We start from the raw sequence: 27432 nt of genomic DNA, 5'->3' as shown, positions 1-27432 counted from the left end.
TAAAAAATGGTTATTGAAGCTATTATTTTATGATTTCTATGAGATCATTATTACGAATAATGTTAGTGTAACGGTTAAGAAGCTTATCTCTGTCAACTGTTTGAGTGTGTGTGTGCGTGTCTGTGTGTGCGTCTGTTTGAGTCTGTGTGTGTGTCTGTGTGTGTGGTGTGTGTGTTGATTTATTAAAGACAGATTTGTATTATTATCTCAATAAAAATAATAATATTACTATTCATAAAAAGTTTAGTATAAAATTATTATTACAAGAGTATAACGACAAATAATAATCCTTATATAACACACATGTGCTGCTGGGCTGGTGATCGAAAAATTACTAAACTGAAGAAATTGTTTTTCAGTTCGAGAACTGCTCAGTCATGATGTTCCTAGACGCAAAGTCAGTAGTTTTACATGTCATTTTAATGAATTGTAAAAATCAATTAACTCATTAATCAGTTTCATCTCATTTTATTTAATTATTTTATTCATTTATCACCCTATATACATACATATATATATATATAACATATAATTTGAATGGGATATATAGTAGGATTCTGAATAACTCAGTAAAAAATATGGTCTAAATGCTGCACCTTAGAAATGTACAGTACACATGGAACTAATAAACTGAGATCAAACAAAACATCAAATTTTAACAGTTGCAAAAGTTCACGGACAAGAAGTTACTAACATGAATATATAAACATACATATTGCCATAAGCATACAAACAAACATACAAACAATCACAAACAAGTATACCATACAAAAACTGCATGCATATACATGTATATAAAGATATTTATGCATACATGAAATTGTTAACTTACATACAAACATACATACAAACATACATACACTCATAAATACAAAAATATATACAAACATACATACAAACGTACATACAAACTATATACATATAAAAATAAAATACAAACATACATACTAGGAATGCGACGGTTCCGAATCCGGATTTGAACCCGAATCCAGGGATTCGGAAAAAATTTGGATCCGTGGATCCAAAGTTAAGGATCAACTATTTTTCAGATCCAAAATCTACATAAAGAACGAAAAAATTTTTTTGAAAAGTGATCCTAAATATCAACAACGATATATGATTAACATTGGATACTACTAACAAGTTGATGCATCTACGTTTTAAAATTATTTGGTTTGTCAGAGGAATGTGCTTGCAGGTAGCAACATATTTCGTTTTTAAGCAGCCTTTTTGATTTTAGGATCCTATGCAAATTGGATCCATCAAAGAGATCCGGATTCGAAACCAGATATCACGGATTTTATATTCTTGGATTCGTCCCATTCCTAATACACACAAACACACTTACATGAAATTATAAGTAGCGGTCGACCGCGTCCGGATCGCATACAATCCTACCTGCAACTCATCAGCAACTCCATCGATATGGTCAAGAAGGATAGGGACTACATCATTGCCCTGGAAAAGCAGATGGAGGAAGATGGAAAAGTGGGTTTTTTTTCATCCGTTTAAATTGAAAATTTAAAAACATCACATACAAAGTCAGTTAAACTGAAGAGTAAGCAAGGGAACGGGGCTTCAGTATTTTAACTATTTACATCCAATTGTTCGTCTACATGCTACATGCTTGCATACTTGTTCACCAACTTGTTTACACTGATTACATGTTCACACACCTGCTTATACTTCTGTTCACTCTGTTTACTCACACACGCACAAACAGACACACACGCGCGCGCGTGCACACACACACACTTACACATGACGTACACACACGCACACATGCACCCACACACGCACGCACACACACACACACCTACACGCACGCACACACACACACACCTACACGCACGCACACACATAGACGAGAGAAAAAATGGACCAACGCAAGCGACGATTGCTCGAGCACAGGAGGGTGCAGGACTTGCTTGATAAGGGGGTGGTCAAACAAGGGGAGCTCATGAAACAGGAAGTTAAGGATTTCAAACTGCTCCATGAAGAATTTTTTGAAAATGTGAGTGAGTGAGTGAGTGAGTGCGTGAGTGAGTGAGTGAGTGAGTGAGTGAGTGAGTGCGTGAATGAGTAAATGAGTGAGTGAGTGAATGAGTGAGTATCCCTATATCTTCCAGAAAATTCAGATGGCTCGCTGTCCGAGTCCAAGTCCAGTGAAGAACACTCCTCTGTTTCACAAGAAAAAGTCCATCTTTCTGACGAGCGAGTATCTTAGCAAAGTGCTGTCAAACAACTTTAAGAAAGTAGTCATGAAAAAAAATAATGGCGAGGATCTTGAATCCGCTCTTGAGTTGGACTATCCCGATCCCGTCCTGAAACAAATGTCTAATGCTACGGTCTGCGTGTGCTTGTGTATGGGAGTGTTTGTATGTTTATGTCTGTGTGTGTTGCAGTATTCGTATATTTGTATGTGCGTGCGTGTGTGTGTGTGTGATGGAGTGTTTGTATTTTTGTATGCGTCGAGTGTATATTTTAAAAGAAAGCTTGCCATTGCATGCGTTCGACGAATGAAGCTGTGTTATATGCTACGTGCGTGTGCGTGTGTGTGTGTGTGTGTGCGTGTGCGAGAGGTTGTGTTTATATGTAACTGCGTTAAAAAGCCGAGATGATCACCGTCAAATGATATGATAAGTGATAACGAACATTAAATAATGATAATAAGAACAGCGAATGATGTGTTCTTTATTAGGCATCAGATGATACCAATGATTATAAAACATCAGACGATATTGAACATTAAATGGTATAACTACTGATAAACATTAAGTGATATGAATGCCGATAAACATGATGATAAGACCAGGACCAAAATTTATTTTAAAATTTGTTTGAACCCCTTCCCAGAAAGTGGACGAGTTGTACCTACTGGCAGAGAAGGTCGTCCAAAGAACGGAGGAGGGGTGCAAGGACATAGAGATGGCCCTCAACAATTTTTAAGCCCCGCCTTCTCACGGATTTTATAACATTTTTTACAACATTTAATTTACTATTTATGGGTGTTTGAATAAAAGTTAAAATAAAAACTGATGCTCCTACAACTACTACTGATGCTGTTGCTTACTACTACTACTACTACTACTACTTCTACTACTACTACTACTACTACTACTACTACTACTACTACTACAACAACAACTACTACTACTACTACTACTACTACTACTACTACTACTACTACTACTACTACTATTGCTACTACTATACTACTACTACTACTCCCACTGCTGCTGCTGCTACTATTACTGCTTCTGCTGCTACCTTGTTTCCCGATAAAATAATTTGCTCTTTAAATGTTTCAAAGCATGATTTCTTTCTAAACAATTTCAATAAATATTCAAAATGAATATATATGAAAAAATCTGTAATATACAGAAAAAAACTCTTCATTTCACAAAAACACTCCAATATTTTCGAATTACGTAAAACATCTATTGGTCGAAAGAAGTTTCAAAGCCACGCCTTCCTGTCATTTCATTGGCCAAGCGGTCATTTAATTTTTTGATTATCGTCGATAGGATTCAGATGGAATGATTGCAAAATATGGGCGAATTTCGTGCTGATATTTTTGCAATTTAAAAAAATTTTCACAAAAACATTTAATAATAATTATAACGATTATGAAAATTATTAAAAAATTAATTATAGCTAAGTGGTTATAATTAAATAATTTTATTTATTATTCAAAATAAATATTCATCAGATGTTGAGTTGGTAGAAACCAATTTTTGGAAACTACATATAACTACCAATATTGTGAAAAATTGTAATAATAATAATAATAATGAATTTAATGTTAAATTAAATATATAGAAAAATATAATTATTTACATGTTGACAATTGTCGTAAACGAGTAAAACCATTCAGCAGTTAGTAACAGTTTTAATAAAAAAAATTATCCATCAAATAAAGACATTGTTATTATTTTTATTATTCTATAATTATTATTATTATTATTATTTATAGCATTATTACTAGTAGTACTACTACTACTAGTAGTAGTGGTGGTAGAAGTAGTAGTAGTAGTAGAATTAGTAGTAGTAGTAGTATTAGTAATAGTAGTAGTAATTAGGGATGCACCGAAGTTCGGCCCCGGCTCCGGCCCCGGCCAAAATCCGGCTTTTTTTTCAAATCCGGTCGAATCCGGCCCCGGCCGGATTTGGTGGCCGGATTTAGGGCCAGATTTAAGCGTCTATCAACTTTTAAAAATGTTAGAAATAGAAAAAAAAATTTTATTGAATTCAATTAATTTTATGTCAATAAGTTAATGGCTAAAGCTAAGCTAAAGGCATACATGACACATAATAACAACATCACTAATTGTGAGGTGATCTGGACAATTTTCTTTATGCTATAACATGGGTTATGCATAAATTATAAGCTGATCTTTGTGTAAAAGAACTTGTGCACGTGTATATACTATATATTAATAATTGCACATGACGGATCATATAGTTACATAATATATATATATATATATATAAAGATATATATCTATATATATATATATATATTTAGAGAGAGAGAGAGAGATACATGAGCACATAATTTAAGAACATGGTATGTTAAAGGTTAGGCTAGGTATACATGACACATAATTACAACATCACTAATTGTGCGGTGAGCTGGACAATTTTCTTTGTGCTTTAACTTGGGTTGTGCAAATATGCATAAATTATAAGCTGATCTTTGTGTACAGAATATAGCGTATCACACAACTTATTCATATATTTGAATTAAATAACTATTTGCTTGGTGTTATTTTTTGATGTTCAACATGTAGATAACCGTAAATGTGAGTATTTTTTCTAACGTATGTAAAATGGTAACTAAAATCCGGCCCCGGCTCCGGCTCCGGCTCCGGCCCCGGCCGGTTTTTGAATTTCAAATCCGGCCAAGTTGAAAAACCTGAATCCGGTGCATCCCTAGTAGTAATAGTAGTAGTCGTAGTAGTAGTAGTAGTAGTAGTAGTAGTAGTAGTAGTAGTAGTAGTAGTAGTAGTAGTAGTAGTAATAGTAATAGAAGAAGTAGAAGTTGAAGTAGTAGTTGTAGTAGTAGTAGTAGTAGTAGTAGTAGTAGATGTGCTATCATTGGTAATATTTTCTATAATTAATTAATTATCATAGTATTTATTGATAAGCTGATAGTAGGCATATAAGAAAATCAGCGTTTTATCTCAGCAAGGTGTTACGGTTCACACTCAGACGAGCGTTTATATGAATCAAATATATCTGATAATCTCTAAAATATTATTATTAATTACCATTATTATTAATTTATTTATATAAATTTGCGTCTGTTATTGTTTGTTTGTGTGTTTGTTTGTGTGTGTGTTTGTGTGTGTTTGTGTGTTTGTTTGTGTGTGTGCAATAAATAATCACAATAAGCAGGTAAATTATAAGAAATATAATAAGCGGATGTACATACAAGTAAAAAAAACATACAAATACAAGCAAACATACAAACGTACATACATGAATACAAAAAAATACAAACAAAACATGCATGCGCAATGTCGTTCATACTATACAAAAACACACAGACAAATGTTTAAAAAAACTACATAACAAATTAATCAAAGAACAAAAATACACAAACATACAAACGGATATACAAACACAAAGAGAAAAACATACAAACATGGTGAGAAACGCATATATACATCGATATGCAGAGAGATACTTAATGTTTGATGCAAATGCATGTTAGCATCTGGTCCAGCGCGCGTTATCGCCATATCAATGTATTGTATGTACATTCATCTCGATTTATATTTGATTGACTGTTTAAATGTTTGTTTGTATGTTTGTATATATGCTTGTTTCATTGTTTGTTTGTTCATTTGATTGTTTGTATGTTTGTTTGTATGTATGTATTTATGTTTGTTTGATGATTGTGTATTTTAATATTATGTTCATATGTTTGTAAGTATTGCTGTTGCAAGGTTTTGTATTTGAAAATATTTTTTGTTTGTTACTTTTGTTGTTTATATGCTTGCTCAAGTTTTTGTTCAGTTTTTCGTTTGTTTTTTTTTTTGATAGTTTGTCTTTGTTTTTTTGCTTGTGTTTGTGATTCTTTAAATAATTCTGTACATACCTATATACCTACATACAGACTAACATACATACACATACATAGACAGACATACAAACAAAAACATACATACATACATACAAACAAACATACATACATACATACAAACAAACAAACAAACAAACAAACAAACAAACAAACAAACAAACAAACAAACAAACAAACAAACATATATACTTACGTACATACATACAAACAAAGCAAAATTAATAACCGTATTTAAACATACGACTAGCAAAAAAATACCCATCCCCATATGTACACACACACACATACATAGACACAAACACACGCACGCAGGCACACACGCATGCACAAATACATCTTCGACTATCTTATGAAGTCTGTCCCATAAAAAATCCTGAAGTGACATGTTTAGGTGTTCAACAGTGACGTACGTCACATGTATGAAGAACATACATACATACATACTCACATACATACGTACATACACACATACATACATACATACATGCATACATACATGCATACATACATACATGCATACATACATACACGCATACATGCATACATTATGCATGTATATGCGTGTATGTTCATGTTTCATTTGATAAGATCAACACCAGCTTTTAAGAATCATTTCTCTGTCACTAGTTCAAGCTCTCCGCTGGATGTGTGCATGCATGTGCGCAAACAAACAGACACACACGCACGCGCACACACACAAACACATACACACACACATATGCACTGATAAAAACACGCACTTACACACACACTCGCATTGCACATAAACGAAACACGCACATAAATGCACACACACACACACACGCATACTCGCGCTCGCATATAAAACTCACGCTCACACACACACACAAGCACACACATGTACACACACATATACACGCACATGTACACACACATGTACACACACATGTACACGCACATGTACACACATATACACGAATATATAATTACATATTATATAAATATGCTCTGATTGTTGTTACTAATCCATTTAGAATTTCAACTTCCCCTACCATGATGACCTCCGCTGAAATGTTGAAAAAACATCGGCAACATTTCTTACAACACTTCTACCATTACTTCTACACTCTGAGTAGGAGGTCTCGCCTCTTTGACAATTTTTCCAATAATAACAACAACAACATCAACAACAGCAACATTAACATCGTCAGAAACATCAACAACAGCTACGACACAGTTGGAGATAACTTGGAACCTGACTGCGAGAGCAACGATATGGACTATAAAACCGTCAACAACAATAACAACAACGATAATGCCAACATTAATTATTTTGACGACAAGAACAACAACATCAACAACAATAACAACTACATGAATAACATCAATCACGACAACAACAACAACAACAACATAAATAACATTAATCACGACGACGACAACAGCAACAAAAACATCAACATCCACAACAACAGCAACAACGACAACTCAACACTCCAAAAAAATCTTAACCAAATTTGGAGCCCAGCCAAAGATTTGGAATTTGAAATCGACAAACGACAACGTAACAGCAGCAACAACAACAACAATTGCAATACCAACAACAACAACACCAACAACAATGGCAACAACAATTACAATGCCAACAACAACAACAATACTAACAACAACAAAAATAATAATAATAACAATGACAAAAATGCAACGAATAGCAACATTGTCAAAGGCGGTTATGTTGTTAGTGTTAATGATAATGATGATAACGAAAGCTTTTGCAACGATGATGAAGATGATGACGATATGATGAATAACCGGGAAGAAAACTTATTTAGCGCCAAATATTACATAAAAACAAGTTCTAAAAACTCTGGTGACGTCATTGGCAACAACAACAACATCAACAACAATATCAACAACAACTCTGTTAAAAACAACAACACTGCCAACGATAAAAACATAGACAGTAAAATAATCAACAGTACTGGAAATAGTGACATCAATAGTGATGACAATGACAACAACAACAACAACAACCACAGCTATGTTTATTCCATCAACTCAAAAATGAACAGCCACAAATTAAAAACTTCCGAGAAATATAACGACATTAACTCATTCATTTCCTATGAAAATGACAACAACAACCACAACAACATCAACGTCAACAATAAAAATCACAACAACATTAACAACAACAACATCAGCAACAACATCAGCAACAACATCAGCAACAACATCAACAATGAAACTTTCAACACACACGACGTTGAAAACGATTTCAGCAACCAATACATTAGATCAAGCAACAACAACAACAACGTAGACAACAAAATCATCAACAACAACTACGGCATCAACAATTACAATCACATTAACAATTGCATCAACAAAAATAACAGTAATTTCATCAACAACAACAGCAACATCCAGATCAGCTATTACAAATCATTATTTCTCAATATATTCAACCGTGGCCATCAGCAGAGATTGTCGACATTTTTTAAAACGTTTTTGCAGCAACAACAACAATTACGTCATCAGCAACATCAACAAGAACAACAACAATTACGTCATCAACAACAACATCAACAACAACAGCCTCAACATCACCGGCAGTATAATTTTTCAAGCCAGCAAGAAATCTCGCCCAACTACCTCAATAATTTAGCACTTCACGAGGAAAGATGCAACCAACAACAACAACGTCAACAAAACAAAAATATCATCCCCTTTCAACGTCATCCTCATCTACCTTACTTCCATCACAACAACAACTACAACATCAGTTACAACAACTACAATGACATCAACAACAACAGCAGCTATATTAAGCCTAACATCAGCCACACACACGTCAACCACCCTAAGCCGTCGCCACCACAACCAACCACACCACCAACAACAACACCACTACCACCAACAACAACACCACTACCACCACAACAACAGTTACAAATAGCCACAACAACAACGACGACGACCACAAATTCTAAAAACTTTTCATGCCCTCTATGCATGAAAATGTTCAAAAGGTCATCGACCCTATCAACCCACTTGTTGATACACAGTGATACTAGGCCATTCCCATGCCCGTTCTGTTCCAAGAGATTTCACCAGAAGTCTGACATGAAGAAGCATACTTACATACACACAGGTCTCTACGGGTTTTTCTAATGAATTTCATACAAGTTTAACTTGCATGCGTTTATCATATAAGTTTAACATGCGTCAGACTGTAGGAGTGCTACGTTTCGAGATGCCGTCAAACGAAGTTGGCCTGGCTCGAATACCGTCTCTAATTCTAAATTTCTAGACTGTTTTACGCTTTGTGCTGTTAACATGATGCATACATCATAAAAATGTGTGTGTATGCGTGCGTGTGTGTGTGTGTGTACGTTTTGTGGTGTGAATGCTACATACGAATGTGTACGTGGTGTAGAACATTCATTGCACCTAAGCATATAAGGAATGGTTTGCAAGCAGTTTTGCTTTTGTCAGAAGAGCAGAGTAGTAGAGTAGTAACCAGCCGTGCATTATAACCTAGCACTTATGTATACCTATATGTACGTACAGGTTATGTGTACATATCGATAGATACACTATGTACACATATAGATACACAGATAGATACACAGATAGATACACGTTTACATTAATGTATACTTAGAGATATCATAATCATCATTTTCATCATCAACATCCTATTCTTTACTATCATTCCCATCATCATCAACTTTAGCTACAAACAACTATTAAGATAAATATATATGAAATGGAACACTCACATAATGTTTATGCTATATGATACTATACGTTCACATATGTATATGTATGTATATATAATATATATATATATATATAACGCATATGTAATGCATATATATATAGATATATAAATGCATATATATGTATTATAAACATCTCCGCACGTGCCTCGCGCTGATTGGTAGATGGTAATTTGAATTTGAAATCGTCGACCAATCATATATCAGTATGCCCTTGAGTGCAATTACGTCATCGTGATAAGAGCGGAAAAGGAAATTGTTCATTTTATGTATATATAATTTTTTTTTTTTGTTCTTTTTGTATTTCTTTTCTCTACGTAAGTTGTCTAGTATTGAATGAATTAGAATGCTATCTGCAGTTGGTATTTTTGATTAAGTGTGTATCGCTTTATAAGTGTGTGTTGATGTGTATGCGTGTGTGTGTGTGCATATGTATGTGTGTATGTATGTTGTTGTTGTATTGCTGAATATAATAAATATGGATGTGTGTATGTGCGCGTGTGCTTATGTGTGTGTTTCTTCCTACTTCTTCCAAATCATTATCAACATCACCGTCATCATTATCATCATTGTCATAATTACTGCCATCATCGTCGTCGTCGTCATCTTCGTCATTATTACTATCACCCACATCAGGCGAGAAACCCTACCAATGCAGACAGTGCGGCAAGTCCTTCAGCCAGTCGTCGAACTTGATCACGCACAGTCGCAAGCACAGCGGCTTCAAGCCCTTCCCCTGCGACCACTGCTCTAGGGCTTTCCAACGCAAGGTCGACCTCAGACGCCATGTTGAAATTCACCACAGCCAGATTGACTTCCGACGGAAGTCCATTTTGGAGAAAGATGGAGTGGATGTTTTTGGTGAGGGTGCGGAGGAGAAAGTTTTTATAAATGATTGATGCTACTACCTTTATCCATTTAACAACAACAATAATAATTATTATTATTATTCTTGTTGTTTGTATTATTATTCTAATTATTATTATTATTGAACTCATTGTAGTAATTTTTTAGTAATATTATTATCAATGAAGTTATTAAGATATTATCAATATTATTTATTGCCATAATTTTGGTTGGTCATCATCATCATCATCACTGCTACGATAACCATTACCACACGATAATCATCATCGTCGTCGTCGTCATGGTCATCATCATCTCATCAACACGAATAGTGACTTAAATCTGACCAATTATCGACAGCGATCCATCAATCAAACATCCAGTTGACCAATCAAAGTCGAGATTATCGGCGGATTTCAATTGCGTCACACAATGTGACGTCACACCTACGCACGGTGACGTAATGACTAAGATGGGGTTTTTTATTTCTTGTTTGTTGACATCTCGCACTATCACTGTGATGATGATGATGATGACGGCAATAGCTGAAAGAACGGTCTTGATAATGATGAATAAAATTATACCGGCTAAATTTTAAACGCTCCGACTAAATTTCTAGCGCTGTGCAATTTTTTTTATGTTCTTTCATAAGAATTGACTCGATAACATTTACATAAGCTTATACATGCTTTCATATTAATAATTTTGTCATTGTGTGTGTGTGGTATGTGTGTGTGTGTGTGGTGTGTCTGTGGTGTTGTGTGTGTGGTGCTTTTTGTTCGACATTTTGTTGTCGTTGAAAATTTATCTTTAAATTAAAAAGTTCTTCAGTGGCATTCCTAATTATTTTCCTCTTCCTCTGTATCAGATTTTGTCAATTATAACTTAAAACACAAAATTAGTTCTTTATCAATATTGCTGTGGTAACAATTTGACTTGGATATCAAATGGAAGAACCACAGCAACCACCGAGAAAAACTTCACTTTCTCTCTCTATAAAAAGTTTTTTCGTCAAAATTAAAAAAAATCGATCGATCGAGTTATTGCCGAAAATGTGTTAGCAGTTTTCCAGCATTTCGACATACGGTATCTATCATGAATAATAACAAGAAAACAGCAGCAGGCACTGTGGAAAAACATGAGTGGGGTGGCATGCTTTTACAATAGCGATCTCTCACGGCTTTATTTTTCTCCAAAATTTCCACGATAATGAGAATAACGATCAAACGAAGGTAAGATTCATGAATGCCGAGTGGCCACCAAAAATCATAAACAGAGAGAAACAGCTGTTGTAATCGAGGACAATGTGTGTACCGTGCACTCTTGTTAGTAGATCTAATTATATATGCTGTATTGCACATACCTATATCTATTGCAGTGACAGAATTCAATAGCAAAAAGATCTACAACTTATCGCATGCAATGTGTGTGTGTGTGTGTGTGTGTGGTGATGCGTTGTTTCACGTGTGTTTGCATGCACTGTGTGTTTTCTGTTGCTGTTGCTCCTGATAAATATTGAAGAGAGGATTGTATAGTACCTAAATGTAGTTAAATGTAGTTAACAAACTCATAATTTCAATTTAAATAGTAAGTTCACGGTTAAAATCGTAATTATTAAATTAAAAATAGAATATTTATTAAATTAAATTGCCAACGATGTCATGAGATAACGTCTGTGTGTGGTAAAACAATAAGTTTCAAAGATAAATGAGATCACTTCATTAATGCATCATGAATGAATGAATGAATGAATGAATGAATGAATGAATGAATGAATGAATGAATGAATGAATGAATGGAAAATAAAAAAATAAATTAACAAAAAAAAATGAAAAATAGACTTTTGACACGTTTCACAATGAAAAAGTAATTATGTACATTGTATATAAATATAAGTATATAAACCTGTGTGTGTGTGCGTGTGTGCGTGCGTATAAGCTAGCAATGTATGTGCGCCTGAACAAAACAAAAAATTTACTTTTTAAATGCATAAAAAATATACCGACATAAAGATGGGAAATTCCTCATTAAGGATAAAATCATGTCCGACATAATCATCGCCATTATCACGAAAGCTGTACACTATACACTGTACACAACCCCACGACACACATACACATTACGTATACACGCGCAAGCACCGCTTCATAAGCCTATGACGGTCTTTGAGTTTCGTACAGACAGTATTCGAACTATGACATCGCGTAATAGGATCGCGAGGTATGGCACTCATACCGACTGAGCTATCTCGGCGATCATCATAATCCCCGACCAAATATCGTATGAAATTTATTTCATAATCGTCATTGTTATTATTTTTGAAATCAAAATCCTGATAATTGTTTCGTAAATCATCATCATCATCACAACCACCACCAACATCATCTTCATCATCATACCATAATCCTCATTTATCATTAATCACACCTTAGACCAAATTTACATAACCGAAATTTTTTTTCGTAATCTTCACCATAACCTTTATCCTAGGTTAATAGCTAGTACAACATTTAAATCTAACCAAATAGACTAGTTAATAGACTACCAAATTATAAATTATTAATTTAGTTCATGAATATTAATCATCTGGCCATGAATATTAATTAGGCCGATTAAACGTAGAAAATCCTGACACGTGATTGGCTTACTAGAATTTGATCGTCGAAGAACTTTGTTTCGATCACAACATGGCCGCTGAAATTTTTAAATAACAATAATAATAATAATAATAACAACGAAAATGCCAACAATAATAATATGATAATGGTGGCAACAATGATGACGATATGATTACAAGATGATAGAGATTAGGACATTAAGTGCGTTAAATGACAAGAAGGAATTATTATTCGGTTTCGACCTGTTTCGGCTTTGACCACAATTTCGATCAAATTCGACCGATTCATAAGCCGCATAGAAACCAGAGCTGCCAACGCAACTCATAAAAACGAGCGCTACTATCGCTACCGCAAGAGGATTGTAGCGCTGCTACCGCCACCACTTCTTAATTCGAACTTTTATAGAAATATTTTCACTTATTCCATTATGAAATAGATCTTCTACTTTATCGTTAGTAAACTAGAAATTAAATCGATTATCTGAAATATTTACAATTTCACGACAAAAAAATTTAATCACAATAATAATTTTTATATTCTAAGTTGAAATTTTATATTTTTTACTGAAAGAAGCAGCTGTCAACATTATTTGTCCGAATTGGTAAACCACGTGTTAGCACGTGTTACTACCACATAATGAAATCACGTGTTAAGAGTTAAAACCACGTTCTACAGAAAAGCTGAAGGAAACCACGCGGTAGAAGAAATATGACATCGTGTAAAAATCGAACAAAACCACGCGCTAAAGTCAAAATTACGGATTTTTTACAAAATGGAAAGAAAAAACACACTTAAGTTTCAAAATAGCAAATAAAACAAAAAAAATAAATATATAGAATATATATATTCTCAATATATGAAAGCAATAGACGGAAATAGAAACAAAGCAACGCAAGTTTAGATTTTTCTCAAAATGGATAATTATTAATAATTTAGCTAGATCTAATGAAAAAAATATTTCCCATTCAAAAGCGGCGGTAGCTTTAGCTTTATAACAACCCTGGCAGCAAGGAACGTGATGGCTCAACTATGCTGTCAATAACATAAGCACAAAAATGAGAATGATGATAGAAATGGCTGTATTAACGATGATGATGATGATGTTGATGACAACCTGAGGACACTGGCAGGGATCATTTGACCTTCTGGCGCCGCCTCGATGATCGACTGCCAGGTGTTCGTCGAGCAGGGAATGACGAAACCAAAATCAAAAAACCATTCTGAGTACATGTAATGATATAAATCGTTTGCAAAATAAAAATATTTAAATTGAATCAAACTACTTTACGAAATAAACTGAGATTTGCTGATTAAAGTTTAGCATTGTTAACTATGTGATTAACCTTTAACCCTTAAGTATTTCAAATTTGGATTATTTTTTCTTAAAATTTCCAACCTCGGGGAACCGGGTCTCTGGACGCAAAACGAAGATTGATTGATTGATTTGATATTTCAAATTTGGTGTGATATGCACATAAAAATAAAGGCGTTCATCAATATTTGATTTATCTTGGAAACTGTAATAACAAACCTTCAATGCATTTGTCTTTAAAGAGCACACGCTGTTCTAATCTGAATTTTGTCAGTTCTTCAATTGATGAAAAATTTATTTCTCTCGATACAGCTCGACATTTTAAAATTTTTTTTGGAACCCTTGCTTCATGTTCAATGTCTGGAATTGATCTTTAAACAAATTATTATTTTAAAAATATATCATAATTATAATTAATTATGAATAAATAAAATTTTAATCCAAAATTCATCATGTGTTGTAAAACATAGACATCAAAAAAGGTTTTACAATCTTCTATTCTAGAAGATTGTAAAAACATCAAATTTTGATTGTAAATTCATCAAGTGTTGTAAAACATAGACATAAATATCACATTTAGGTAGTTTCTAGAAGATTGTAAAACCATCAAATGTTGTAAAACATAGACAATAAAAAAAAAGAAAAATGCTGCAAAAATCTAACTAAATTAAATCCTAAAATTATGAGTTTTTTTAATCATGAAAATTAAAAATATTTTACATAACATTCACGTAAAAATATTGAAAAAGTTAAATCAATAATTAATATATTAAAATATTAAAAAACTTGTCAAAATTAATAATTAAAAAAATAAACTTTACAGATCATCAGTACTTTGCCACAAAACCTTTCCACTGTCTGCGTCCCGTAAATTCATCCAATTCCTAAATTGAGTGAGAAATAATTATTCAATGTAGTGAAGTTTTTGTACGAAGAAAACTCAACAAACTCAATTATCTTTTGCACTGCTTTGTATTTGCATTGCTCTACTCTACTAACAATTTGAAACCTTGTAGAATCGACGACGGGTCGGACATTTTAAACTTTTACCCAATGAAACAAACAATAATTTAATTTATAATTTTTTAACAAAAAAAATACGTTAAAAAATTTCAAAAAGTTAGAAAAATGAAACAAATTTGTTTACTCATCTATTCGTGAAGGCCATTTTCAACAGGCTTAGAAACGAATGAGTCACTAGCAACGTGCATGGAAAATTTATAAATTTATAATTAAGTAAACATTTATTTACCAATATAAAATTTCTTATTTTATAAAATTTTTTAATTAAAAAACAATTATTAATAAAAAAAATTATAATTTTATTAAATAAACCAAAGAACGTTTGAAGGGTTGTAAAAAAAGTTGTAAAATAATTACTATGTTATCTTTTACAATCTATTGTTTTTTTACTCATGGCGAACGTTATGGGCCAACCATAACAAGATCACAAAATCGTGTTCCTATATATATCCCATCGCATCGGGAAGTGATAGCACTCGTGGAAATTTGGACATACTCTAATTCGCTAGTTTAATTATCGAAGTTGTTATTCAAGTTTTATTGTCGATGGCCAGAGGTGGACAGGAGGAATTTGCTACTTTTAGTTTGTAGTCAGTGAGTGAGTAACATTTATTTTTTTTTCAAAGTTGCTGCTTCTCTTCTTTAACATATGGAATTTGTATTTTGGTTAAATTTTAGATTTATGTGAATTTTTTAAAATTTGATTTGCTGTATTTTTTAATTCGATAAATTCAGTGTTTTAATTACTAGTTGAACTTTACACAACCGTGATTACGCAACATATGCCATCATGGAGGCTCAATTATTTTGTTTCTTCCCTTTCTGGCGTATGTGATGTTATATTGTAGCATGTGATGCCGCCATTTTTAGAATTTTATCATGCTTTTTGTTGATCTAAATTTGGCTTGATAGCTTTTAATTTTTAAAATTAAATTTTTAAAATTATTCACAATTGAAATGCATGTAAATTTTGATTGTATAAAACTTAAATTAAATGTATAAATTCCCTAATCACTAAATTTTGATTCAACTAATTTATAGATTTTGTTTAGAAAGAGAAGAGAGAAATTAGAAGAAAAGTTTCTTTTGTTTTAATTGAATTATTCTTGAGGAAAATTTCTGTTCTCTAAGAAGTCCCTGTTGGTTGAAGGGTAGAGAAAAGTTAGTTTTGAAATTTATTTTTATTGATTTTTGATTGTTGATCTTTATTCAATTTTTTAAATTTAAATCTTTCTAAACAATTTTATATTCATTTTGCAGATTCTGCCTAATTTGGAGTTATGCAGAATAGGCATCCAACAAATCACGGGGCCCAGAACAGGGCTAATGATTATGGATCGGCTGTAAAGAACAGCCTTCCGCCTAATCAACAGTTTGTTGCCAGCCAACCATACCAGCAGTATAGTCGAAATCAGGGACAGGCTATCTATGCCCCCCCAGGCACATTTGATAGTGGTTATGTTTATATGTATCCACAACAGGCTCAAATGGTTATTATTTTGATTTTTTTTTGTAAAATTTTCAATTCTTAAATAATTATTTTTGATTTAATCAATTTTCAAATTTATTATTTAAATTTGAATCGTTTTCTTTGCTACAAATAGGCACAAAGATCGTATGTTATCAATGGCCAGCCAACTGGCATTATGAATCTTTCCGCCTACCCTTATTATACAACTCAAAGTAAGCTGATTTGATTTTAATTTCATTATTTTATCAAATTCATATTTTTTTATTAATTGAATGATTCATATCTATCTATATTTTAAGTTGTGCATATTATTTTTAATTTTTATTCCAATCCTATTTTTCCCACAGCTTACCAAACAGTTCAACAGCAACCACTGCAGCCACCTCAGCCACAACAACAACCTCAGCCACCGCAGCAACCACAGCAGCAACAACAAGTCCAACATCTTCCTCAATATCAAGTGACTCAACATCAATCGCAGCCAGCAAAATCAACTAAAAGAATGATTGACATAGTGAACCCGACAACTGGGGAGAGGATTAATCTCATGGATGTCGCTAGCAAAGAAACAGCTACTCAAGCACAGGTCCCTAATAGTTTAGGGATGGCTGGCGGATCAGGAGGAATATCTGCCAGTGCTGGCAATTCAAGCGTTGGATTTGCTGTTTGTCTTATTTTTATTCAGATTAATTTTGTATAGTTTTTCATTTTTATAATAGACTTTTACATGGTTTCAACATAGTGTGACAGAAAAGAAAAAATTTTTATAATAGTTTTAACGGGAATGCAAAATTTATTTCTTAATATTATTTCAATCTTTAATAATTTTTTATCATTAACACGCTTGATAATTTACTGTTTTAACAGCCCCAGTTCCAGAGAGGTCAACCTCAATTATTACAACAGCAACAGCAATCGATGTTCTATCACGGACCAAGTAACACCAGTGCGGATCACCAGCAACAACATCTTCAACAGCAGCAACATGCATTGTCAGTGAAGGAACAGTTTGCATCGAAAGTGGCAGCCACCCTTCAGACCCACCACCACAGCAGTGATGTGCAGACAAGCGGTGATCAGGAGTCGCCTAAGCAGGCAATTGAGGCTCCCCAGAATATCAATCAAGAACAGCAGCATCACATGTTGCATCAGCACCAAGTGCAACAGTCCATCACTGTTGAGCAAACATTGCAAAAAAATGTTGATTCTTCAAATGACAGTGGTAAATCTTCAAAGCCTGTTGTGGTTGAATGTCAGAAGGAAACAACAAATGTAAATATACAGACGAATTCACATGCAAATTCAATGAACTCTGTAGAAATGGTTTCTTCAATCGCTAATAATGGTTCGACTATTATAAGCAATGTTGTTGAGGAACCAACTCAGCAAAAAAGAATAGCGAATAAAATTGTTGCGTCAAGTGCTCAAGAACAACATCAACCAAACATGCATCAACAGCAACAAAAACATCAACAACAGCCTCTGCAACATCAGCAAGGCAAACAGCACAAACAACAACAAAACTTTCAGCAGCAGCAGAAAAGTAATCAACAACAACAACCTCACCAGCCACAACATCAGCAGCAACAACAACAACAGCAACAAACTATGCTGAAAACCACCCAGATTACTGTAACAAAACCGGTTGTAAAGGAGACATCTAATGTTGAAGCTGCTGTTGAGGACGATGGCGGATCAGAATGTTAGTGTTTTTTGTTTATTTTGTTCTTTGTTTATCATTTTTTTTTATCACCATAATCAGCCTTGCTATTTTGAGTTTTGTATGTAGGGGAAAAGTTGTATGTTTTCCTCTATGTATATGTATATAAGTCTGCCTCGTGTGTTCTAATGTTGTTTGCACATACAACTCTTTTATGTATGAGCACAAGTTGTATGAGATAACAATGTGTGAATGTTAACCAAGGTAACAAAATAGTATTTTCTTTGCGTATGTTTGCCTGAACTTTTTGTATTTTTACTTATATATTTTGTTTCATTGTGATATTTATTCTTCAGCTTGATGTGGTAATTATGATGAGCATTTTTCTGATGATGAAGTTTTTGGTGATAATAATGGAGGCTAAGATATGGTGATGTTAAAAATGTTGGTTACGATGATCACATGATAGTGCAATCAAGTTGTTGAACTTTTACTCATTTATCTTTATATGTGCATGTGCATGTGTGTGTGTGTGTTATGTTTGTGTTTGTTTATTACTTTTATACACACATATACATACAATACATATGAACAGACAATCACACACATACACAGGCACACTCACACATGCACAGATATACAAAAATAGGTATATGCTTCCATAAATTCATACTTGAAAAACAGTTATCCATTTCTATTTGAAGGCAAATGTATATATAATATTGTTTTGCTAATATTTTTTCATAAGATATAAATGTGTATAGTGTAATATACATGCACCCACATGTATATGTATATATATATATATATATATATATATATAAAAATGTATATACACATACACATATATAAGCCAAGCAAAACATTAACATGTTTTAGGTCTTACATGCATATTGTTTTAGACTGAGTATATGAGAGTGAAGTAGTAGTAGAAAAAAGATTATGTAAATAAATATATTAATTTTTAAATATTGAGCAAAAATTATTAATACTTTTGTTTATCTGTATATGTTTAAGTAAGGTATGTAATTGTATATTTATACATGTATATGTTTACATATACAATTTTGTATACATTTTTGTATACGTGCCCATGCAACTGCGTATAAATGGAATAGTTATGCAATGATTATTTCAAATCATGGGTTAGTTATGTACTATTTACTTGCAAAACTCTTATTAAATTTATCATTTTAGTTGAGTTAGTACATTTAGTTTTGTAAATAAATAATAGTCTTAGTTAAATAATTGGAAGGATTTAGAATAGACATGTTTCTTCATCTGATGTATCTCTGTATTTGTATATTTTTATGTATATGTTTGTTCATCTGTATGTTCAATACTTATTATATATATATATACATATAGTGTGTGTATGTATATACAAATGTATTTATAACAAGTAGCTGTACTAGTGGTTTAGAGTTTGTCCTTGCCTGCAACAATTTATTATTCAAATTAGTTTTAAAAAACATTAACTTAGGAGTATTATTAGCTAGGGTGATGTTAGTAATAGTAATCAGTGTATCTACAAATGTCTGTGTGTGTATGTCTTTGTTTTATACATATGTATTTAGTTAAACATACTAAGGAATTTTTGCTGATGTGTCTAGATGTTCATGTTGTTTGTTATATGCCTGTATGAGATAAATGTGCCTTATAAGGTAATGCACTGTTCGACAAAACAACTGCAGAATTATATTATAATTATGTTAAATTACTTCAATTTTGTCACCAGTAGTTATTATTATTATTGATGTTAAATATATTTTATTATTTAATGATGTGTTAATTGATATAAATTTTTTACAATTTTACGATTGCTCTTGATGTTGTAATTGCTATATTGTTATTATGATTAACAGTACTAATATGATATTAATTTTATGTAATGATAATTATAAATAGGGATTGAAACCAAGAGCAAGAACAAAAAGAAGAACAGAGGTGGGAACAAGGATCTGTCCAATCAGGACAAGGTTAGGGTTAGAACTACATACAATTAATTATTTTCTTTACAAATAAAATTGTCACCATTTTCGTCATTCACTATTATAATTTTTATTGCATTGTGAGGTCTATTATTTTCAATGCTTCATTTTTTGGTCAACTTGTATGGCCTGATTATTGGATAATTTCAATAGAATAACAAGAAATTATATGTTTTTTAATTTTAATCTGATAAATTGATTACTGACTTTTTTGATATATAATATTATGATAATATTTAATTATTTCAGCAGCATCATCAGCAGCAGCAAGCTGGGGCTCATCATCACCATCATCAACAGCAACAACATGGTTCCCACCATCAACAACAACAACAACATGATGTGGCAACTACGTCAAAACCCCAAACTCAGCCATTTTTAGAAACGACTCAAGCTAAAACAACAACATCAACAGTTGCTGCCTCACAGCCAATCACAAATGAGCAGCCGCAAGCACAGCCAATGGCCCCAGTTAACTGGTCATCCATTGTCAGTCAGAGGCCACCAGCCAATCAGCAGCAGCTGTCTGCAAAGCCAGTCCAACCTGTAAAGCAGGCAACACCTCCTCCTCCTTCCTCATCGTTCCAACCTGTCAATCAAACACAAGGTGCTATTAATAAACAGAAAACTCAAGCAGAGTCGACATCTCACAATGAATCAAACCCCAACAAGGGCAATGGTAAGCAGGCTAAAAAGGAAGAACCAGTAGCTAAGCAACAAGAGAGGTCCAAGCACAATGTTGCTGAACAAAGGCAAGACAAACCTCAGGACTACAAGAATAGACAACAGCAAGGTTCTAGAAGGCAGAATAAACAAAAGCAGTCGCACATCACTAATACAACCAATGCTTCTAGTACTACTACTTTTTCTTCTGCTACTGCTACTACATCTGATAAAACTAAAGTATCTGATGATAAGAAACAAAATAAAGAACTAAAAAAGAATGATGAAGAAAAGAAAGACAAAAGTGACAAGGTTGAAATTCCAGCTGACACTAAAATGATCAGCAACGAAATTGTAGAAGAGATGGCTGCAAGTACTGCCTCTGTAGATACTAGTAAAACGAGTAAAGTTTCAAGTAGCAAAGTGTCCAAATCTGATGAAAAGATTAGTTCTACAGAGATTAAAGAAAGAAAGGAGACAGCAACAGTGTCTGAGCAGCAAATGACAGCAACCGTCAATGAAGCACAAGCTGTTGATGAACAGCAGCATAAAGACAAACCAATTGAAGAATCATCTTCTTCCTCCACATCACCATATGTTAGGCAATCTACACCACCTTTGGAAAGCACATCATCAGATGATCAAAAGTCAGCAACTACAATGCCAGCAGATATTGCTGATGTCATTCCAGTTGAACCAATAACTGAGCAACCAGTAACTGCTGAACAACCGGCAATATCATCAGTTGTCCATGCTGACTATCCACCAACTATTTCTCAACCGATTACTGACGCGACAACAAAATTCGACAAACTTACTGAACTTGAAAATACTACTCTTACGTTTGCTGCTGCTACCTCTCTTGCTAAAACAACTAGTTCTGAAAATATTTCTGCAGCCAGCACAGCCATTTCATCTGCTACCAGTGATAGTACAGATACATCAACAGTTACTGCCCCAATTTCTAATACTGATCAATCTACTACCAATGCTACTGCTTCAGAAACTATTGCAAGCATAAGTGAAGCAGAGGTTGTTAATAGAAGTGATAGTGAAAATGCACTTGGCGATGGAACTACTGATGATAATAACGGGGATGATATTGCAAGGAAGGAAGTGTTGCCTAGGAAAGGATCAAAACCTCAGTTGAAGTATACATATTCTGAAGGTTAATATTTTTATTTCTTCTTTTATTTTTATCATATTTAATTATCCTGCTACTAATGGTGGTACTATTTAAAAGCTAAGTTAATTATGAATGCATTTATTTGCTTACTTATTTATTCACTAGTTTTTACTAATTTCTTGACTAAACTGGGAAGTCAAATCAAACACCACATTTTTATCAACCAAACCCATCATCACAAAATTCGCCGTGTCAACAATATTCATGACGATAATTTATGTTTTTCATCATCACTGAATAGATCAATGGTCACCACTGAACCCTGAAGGGAAGAAATGTTACGACCGAAACTTTCTGTTGCAAGTTCAATTTTCCGAAGCCATCACTAAACCCGACCTTCCCCCGCTTGACATCGTTCTCAGCAAGGTCAGTGCTTATGTTTTTTCTCTTTTTTGAGATTTTTATCCATTGCAAATTACCAAATACTTTGAAGAATGGGGTTAATGTGTAGCAACTACTATCATATTTATTGTATTCAGAAATTAATCTAAAATATTTGTAAGAAGTTAATAATATAAAAATATGTTTGATTTCAATGTAATAAAATATTAACATAATCACAAACATAATCAGCCAAACCTGAGCAGACAAGATTCCCTCCTGTCGAATGCCAGCGGTGGAGAACAATTTCCAAATGACTTTTCAAATTATGTCCGATCATCATCCTCTTCTATGAACAGAGGATACTCGGCAAAGAAAGGACAAGAAGGTAACAGGCAGAACCAGGCCAAACGACAACTGAGCAACGATCAAGTCCAGAGGAAAGTTATCGAATTTAGGCTTCAGAATGACATAACTCTGCATACAGCTGAAAATGCATGGAAACCTAAGAAAGAAGCTTCAAGTGAAACCGAGGTCTGTATGGGGAAATTAGTAGAAATACTTTAATTTCATTTATACACTCAGTTTCTATCTGTCTCTTAATTGTTTCTTTTTTTTTCTAAATTCACTCTATTTTTTTCTTATCATAATCACTGAAAAATTAAAAACTTTAACTCAATAAACTTTAACATTAATAACAGGTTGTTTACAAGAAAATTCGTGCCATCCTGAACAAGTTAACTCCCCAGAAGTTTCAAACTCTCATTGAGCAGGTCCGACATCTGCCCATCAACACAGAGGAAAGATTGAAAGGGTGCATTAATATCATATTTGAAAAGGTGAGGTGATGATGGTGATTATGACTGTTGATGTTAAAAAATTTATTAATGATATTGGTGGAGTTGACAATTTATTGATGATGAATTTATTTTTTAGTTCAAACATAATTTTGTTTTATTTTTTAAACCAGGCTGTCAGTGAACCAAACTTTGCAATTGCCTATGCCAACATGGCTAAATGCCTCTTTGGGGTTAGTTTATTGTTGTTAATTAATACAATTTTTGTAAATTTGTAATCACCTTTTATACCATCATTATCATTACTATCAACGTATTCAAAATCATCATCATATGCAACATAATCGAAATTTTGTGCTTATCATCATTGCAATTACATAAATTAACCATTGTGACCATCATCACTATTTAACTAACTGACCAACTAACCCCCAACTAACCCATACCATAACAAATGAATGAACAAACAGATGAATGTACCATTGGATTCAAAGCCTGAGGAAACGGTTTCATTTCGGAAGCTTCTGCTTACCAAGTGTCAGATTGAGTTTGAGAAAGATAAGGAGGAGGAGGAGGTGATAGCTGTTATCCAATCCAAGATAGATGATGCTACCTTGAGTGTAAGTTGTTGTGTTGTTGTTGTTGCTATGATGATGATGCCATTAATTTTGCATTCTTTATTTGTTTCCATAAGTTTTTGTCATCAACTAACATAACTTTTGACAATCATAAAACAGGAAGATGATAAAAAAAAATTAATTGAAGAGAAGAACGATGCAATGTGGAAAGCCAAGAAACGTTCACTAGGTAATATAAAATTCATCGGGGAGCTCTTCAAACTAAAGATGCTTACAGAGAAAATTATGCACGAATGTTTGACAAAGTTGTTTAAATTCACTGAGGATGAGGATAGTCTAGAGTGCCTCTGCCAACTTATGTCCACCATTGGAAAAGATATAGATCAAGGCCCATCAAAGGTTGGTTTGATTTGATTGGTTGAGTGGTTGGTTGTAGTAGCTAGTTGATGTGATTGACCTAATATTGATATGTTTGCATGGATGGTTGAATTCATAGATGTATTTCTTGCACAAACGTTATTTGAATGTTTCAAGTTATTTTCAGTCTTGTCATTCATACATTACATTACTAACATTTTCCGTCAACTATTAACTCTCACACTCAGATTCACATGGATGCCTATTTTGATCGCATGAAGAACTTTGTGAACATGAAGAAATCCTCACAGAGAATCCGCTTTATGATGCTAGATGTTATCGATCTCAGGAAATCGGGCTGGGTGCCGAGACGAGAGAACAATCCAAAGACAATCGATCAGATTCACCAGGAAGCCAAACAGGAAGAAGAAGAGAGGCAACAGAAGGCTGCTATGTTTGATCAGGCACAGAGGAAAAAGCAAGGTATGTTTCATTGTATGTGGCTGTTTGTATCGGGGGTATCTGGTTTTGTTTGATTGATTGACTGTTGTTGCTTCTTGGATTTTTTGTTTTTTGTTGTTAGTATTAAATTAAAATGAAAAATTTAATTTATTTGTGAATGGCTGAAACAAAACTTATAGTAATAAATTATATATTAGATATTTTATAATTGATATATCAATAAAATTTTCTATCAAACAATCAGTGAAACACTTCACACACGTTCAAAAAACAGCGGAGCATCGTTTCAACCAGCCCAACATGATGTCTCAATCGTCCAACAATATCAAAGAAGATGGTTGGACAAATGTTTCTAGACCACCCAAGGCCACTCCTTTGGACATGTCGAAAATCAAACTGACCAGGACAAATGTGGATGACAACATACAGTTGGGACCCGGTGGTCGAGGTGGCTGGGGTAGAGGTAGCATGGGTGGTGCTGCATTGAAAGCTGCTGCACCTCCAGAACCTGAAAAACCATTATTAAACAGGTTGGTTTCTTGATTTTTTAAGATATTTTCAAATAAGTAAATCCTCTGCATGAAATTTTTATGTAAATCAATGTTTTGTACGTGTTCATGTTTAATATATTAGTGCGTATCTGTTTAATACATTGTCTAACCAAAAAACAATATCTATTTAGCCAATATCTAAAAAACAGATTTTCCCTCCTCTCAAATTCGATTGATTCAACGACGGACTCATCAAGATCAGGAGCGAGCCTACAGCTTCCATCTCGTGACTCATACAAGGGTAGGTCGTCAGGACCACAGAACCAGTCTAAAGTTCAAACTCTAGGAAGAAGCTCACACGAAAAACCTTCGTAAGTGATGCATGCTTGCTTATATAAATGACTTCTATGCTTGTGCTTGCACATTCATGTCTTATTGTGTATATTAGCTACATTGTTACTTTAACTTTATACAGATATCAATTGTCAGAAGAAAGACCCAAATCACCGCAGCAACAACCAATGATACCCTTTCAGCATTCACATTCACTCCGACCACAACAACCCATCACTGAATCGCTAATGATGACAACGACGCCACTTACAATGACGACGACAACTAAAACATCAGCATCAGTTTTATCATCTGAGGAGCTAGAGCGAAAAGCTCAAAATATAATCGATGAATACTTACACTTGAACGACGTTAAAGAAGCTCTGGAATGTATCGCTGATCTCAACGTAAAAGAAAACGAACTGAACGCTCGTCGATTTTTCTACAAATCCATGGAGTACACAGTTGAGAGATCCAGTCAAGTTCGAAACCAGATAGGCACGCTTCATCGCCATCTATTGAAGAAAAATCTTGTTCAATCACCCTTATGTTACACTGCAGCACTCACCAGACTATCACACTTTGCACTTGATGCAGTTATTGACATACCTCAAATCTGGGAGTACATTGGGGAAATCGTCTGTCCACTTTTCTTGGAGAGTCATGATATTCCATTAAACTTTTTAGTGGCTCCGTTTGCCAGGATCAAGGAAGAGGAAGACTTTGAGTACTGTGGAGCTGACGTTGAGGATAATAGGGCTAGATTGATGGCAGTAGTTGTTGATGCTCTCAGCAAACATCTGGTTAATATTAATATTTAATTTGTGATTAGAATTATAAAAGGATGCTTTTAATTTTGTGTATCTAAGATTTTATTTACGGATGTCATGAATGTGATTCTGCTTTTAAAGTTTATACTTATGAACTGTGTCATTTGGTTGTGTTTTTTCTGTAATGGTTATGAAAAATGTTCTCAATCAAGCTATGATTATTTTTTAATCACAGAGTGTCAAAGTCAAATGAAAAATCTCTGACTCCGACACTTGTTAATTTATTTTTCAATCAAAACCCATTCACTTATTCAATACATGTAGTTGAACTATAACATTGATTGATACTTGCAGGGCCACCATGCAGCCAGTGATCTCTGGAAGAAGTCAAAATTGAAGTGGGAAGACCTGGTGAAATGTACACCAGTCACAGAATTCGTCCGCAAATTTGTAAGTGGATTACCAATAGAGCCATAAAGTGCGAGCGTTTCGTTTTGTATTTTATGTAAATTATATTAGGATAACAGTATTTTTATATAATGAAAGGATAAATAGGTAAAGGTATTTATATATATTGCAATATATTCCTCATTGTCTTTCAACCTATTACGTTGTACTTATTTATATATGTATTTTTATGTATTTATTTGTGCTTCATAAAAATAAAAATGACATTTAAAGTGTACAAATACATTTATAATCAATCTTCGTTTAGC

General features: G+C 33.6%; 5 protein-coding genes across 5 annotated transcripts; 4 read left to right on the top strand and 1 right to left on the bottom strand.

The window, feature by feature from the left end:
• Window positions 1-380: 380 nt before the first annotated feature.
• Window positions 381-2949, top strand: HELRODRAFT_167552 (hypothetical protein; the record flags this gene model as incomplete). The annotated part of the gene is made up of 6 exons (XM_009013054.1): window positions 381-397; window positions 952-1026; window positions 1365-1488; window positions 1865-2014; window positions 2130-2348; window positions 2857-2949. 6 exons carry the CDS (start codon window positions 381-383, stop codon window positions 2947-2949), a joined length of 678 nt encoding a protein of 225 aa, XP_009011302.1.
• A 6094-nt stretch (window positions 2950-9043) lies between these two features.
• Window positions 9044-10640, top strand: HELRODRAFT_145534 (hypothetical protein; the record flags this gene model as incomplete). Its single annotated transcript, XM_009013053.1, has 2 exons — window positions 9044-9206; window positions 10474-10640. Coding segments are annotated over 2 exons (330 nt in total), but the record flags the coding sequence as incomplete, so codon positions are not given.
• A 2250-nt stretch (window positions 10641-12890) lies between these two features.
• HELRODRAFT_185300 (hypothetical protein) lies at window positions 12891-15786 on the bottom strand. Its single transcript, XM_009013052.1, has 6 exons — window positions 15761-15786; window positions 15613-15656; window positions 15435-15497; window positions 14833-14984; window positions 14416-14521; window positions 12891-13377 (listed from the first exon to the last, which is right to left on the bottom strand). The coding sequence occupies exons 2-6, from the start codon at window positions 15648-15650 to the stop codon at window positions 13296-13298; spliced, it is 441 nt and encodes a 146-aa protein (XP_009011300.1). The 5' UTR covers window positions 15651-15656; window positions 15761-15786; the 3' UTR covers window positions 12891-13295.
• Window positions 15787-16916: 1130 nt separating this feature from the next.
• Window positions 16917-19432, top strand: HELRODRAFT_167549 (hypothetical protein; the record flags this gene model as incomplete). The annotated part of the gene is made up of 5 exons (XM_009013051.1): window positions 16917-17126; window positions 17241-17319; window positions 17455-17693; window positions 17975-18809; window positions 19383-19432. The coding sequence occupies 5 exons, from the start codon at window positions 16917-16919 to the stop codon at window positions 19430-19432; spliced, it is 1413 nt and encodes a 470-aa protein (XP_009011299.1).
• Window positions 19433-22398: 2966 nt separating this feature from the next.
• Window positions 22399-27400, top strand: HELRODRAFT_97190 (hypothetical protein). The gene is made up of 12 exons (XM_009013050.1): window positions 22399-22589; window positions 22849-22973; window positions 23181-23462; window positions 23630-23767; window positions 23899-23958; window positions 24196-24345; window positions 24463-24702; window positions 24909-25143; window positions 25397-25652; window positions 25823-25984; window positions 26089-26749; window positions 27071-27400. Exons 3-12 carry the CDS (start codon window positions 23280-23282, stop codon window positions 27191-27193), a joined length of 2208 nt encoding a protein of 735 aa, XP_009011298.1. The 5' UTR covers window positions 22399-22589; window positions 22849-22973; window positions 23181-23279; the 3' UTR covers window positions 27194-27400.
• Window positions 27401-27432: the final 32 nt, after the last annotated feature.

Source organism: Helobdella robusta (assembly GCF_000326865.2).
Source record: "Helobdella robusta unplaced genomic scaffold HELROscaffold_11, whole genome shotgun sequence".
Taxonomy (NCBI): domain Eukaryota; kingdom Metazoa; phylum Annelida; class Clitellata; order Rhynchobdellida; family Glossiphoniidae; genus Helobdella; species Helobdella robusta.
This window is presented reverse-complemented; position numbering and strand designations above follow the sequence as displayed.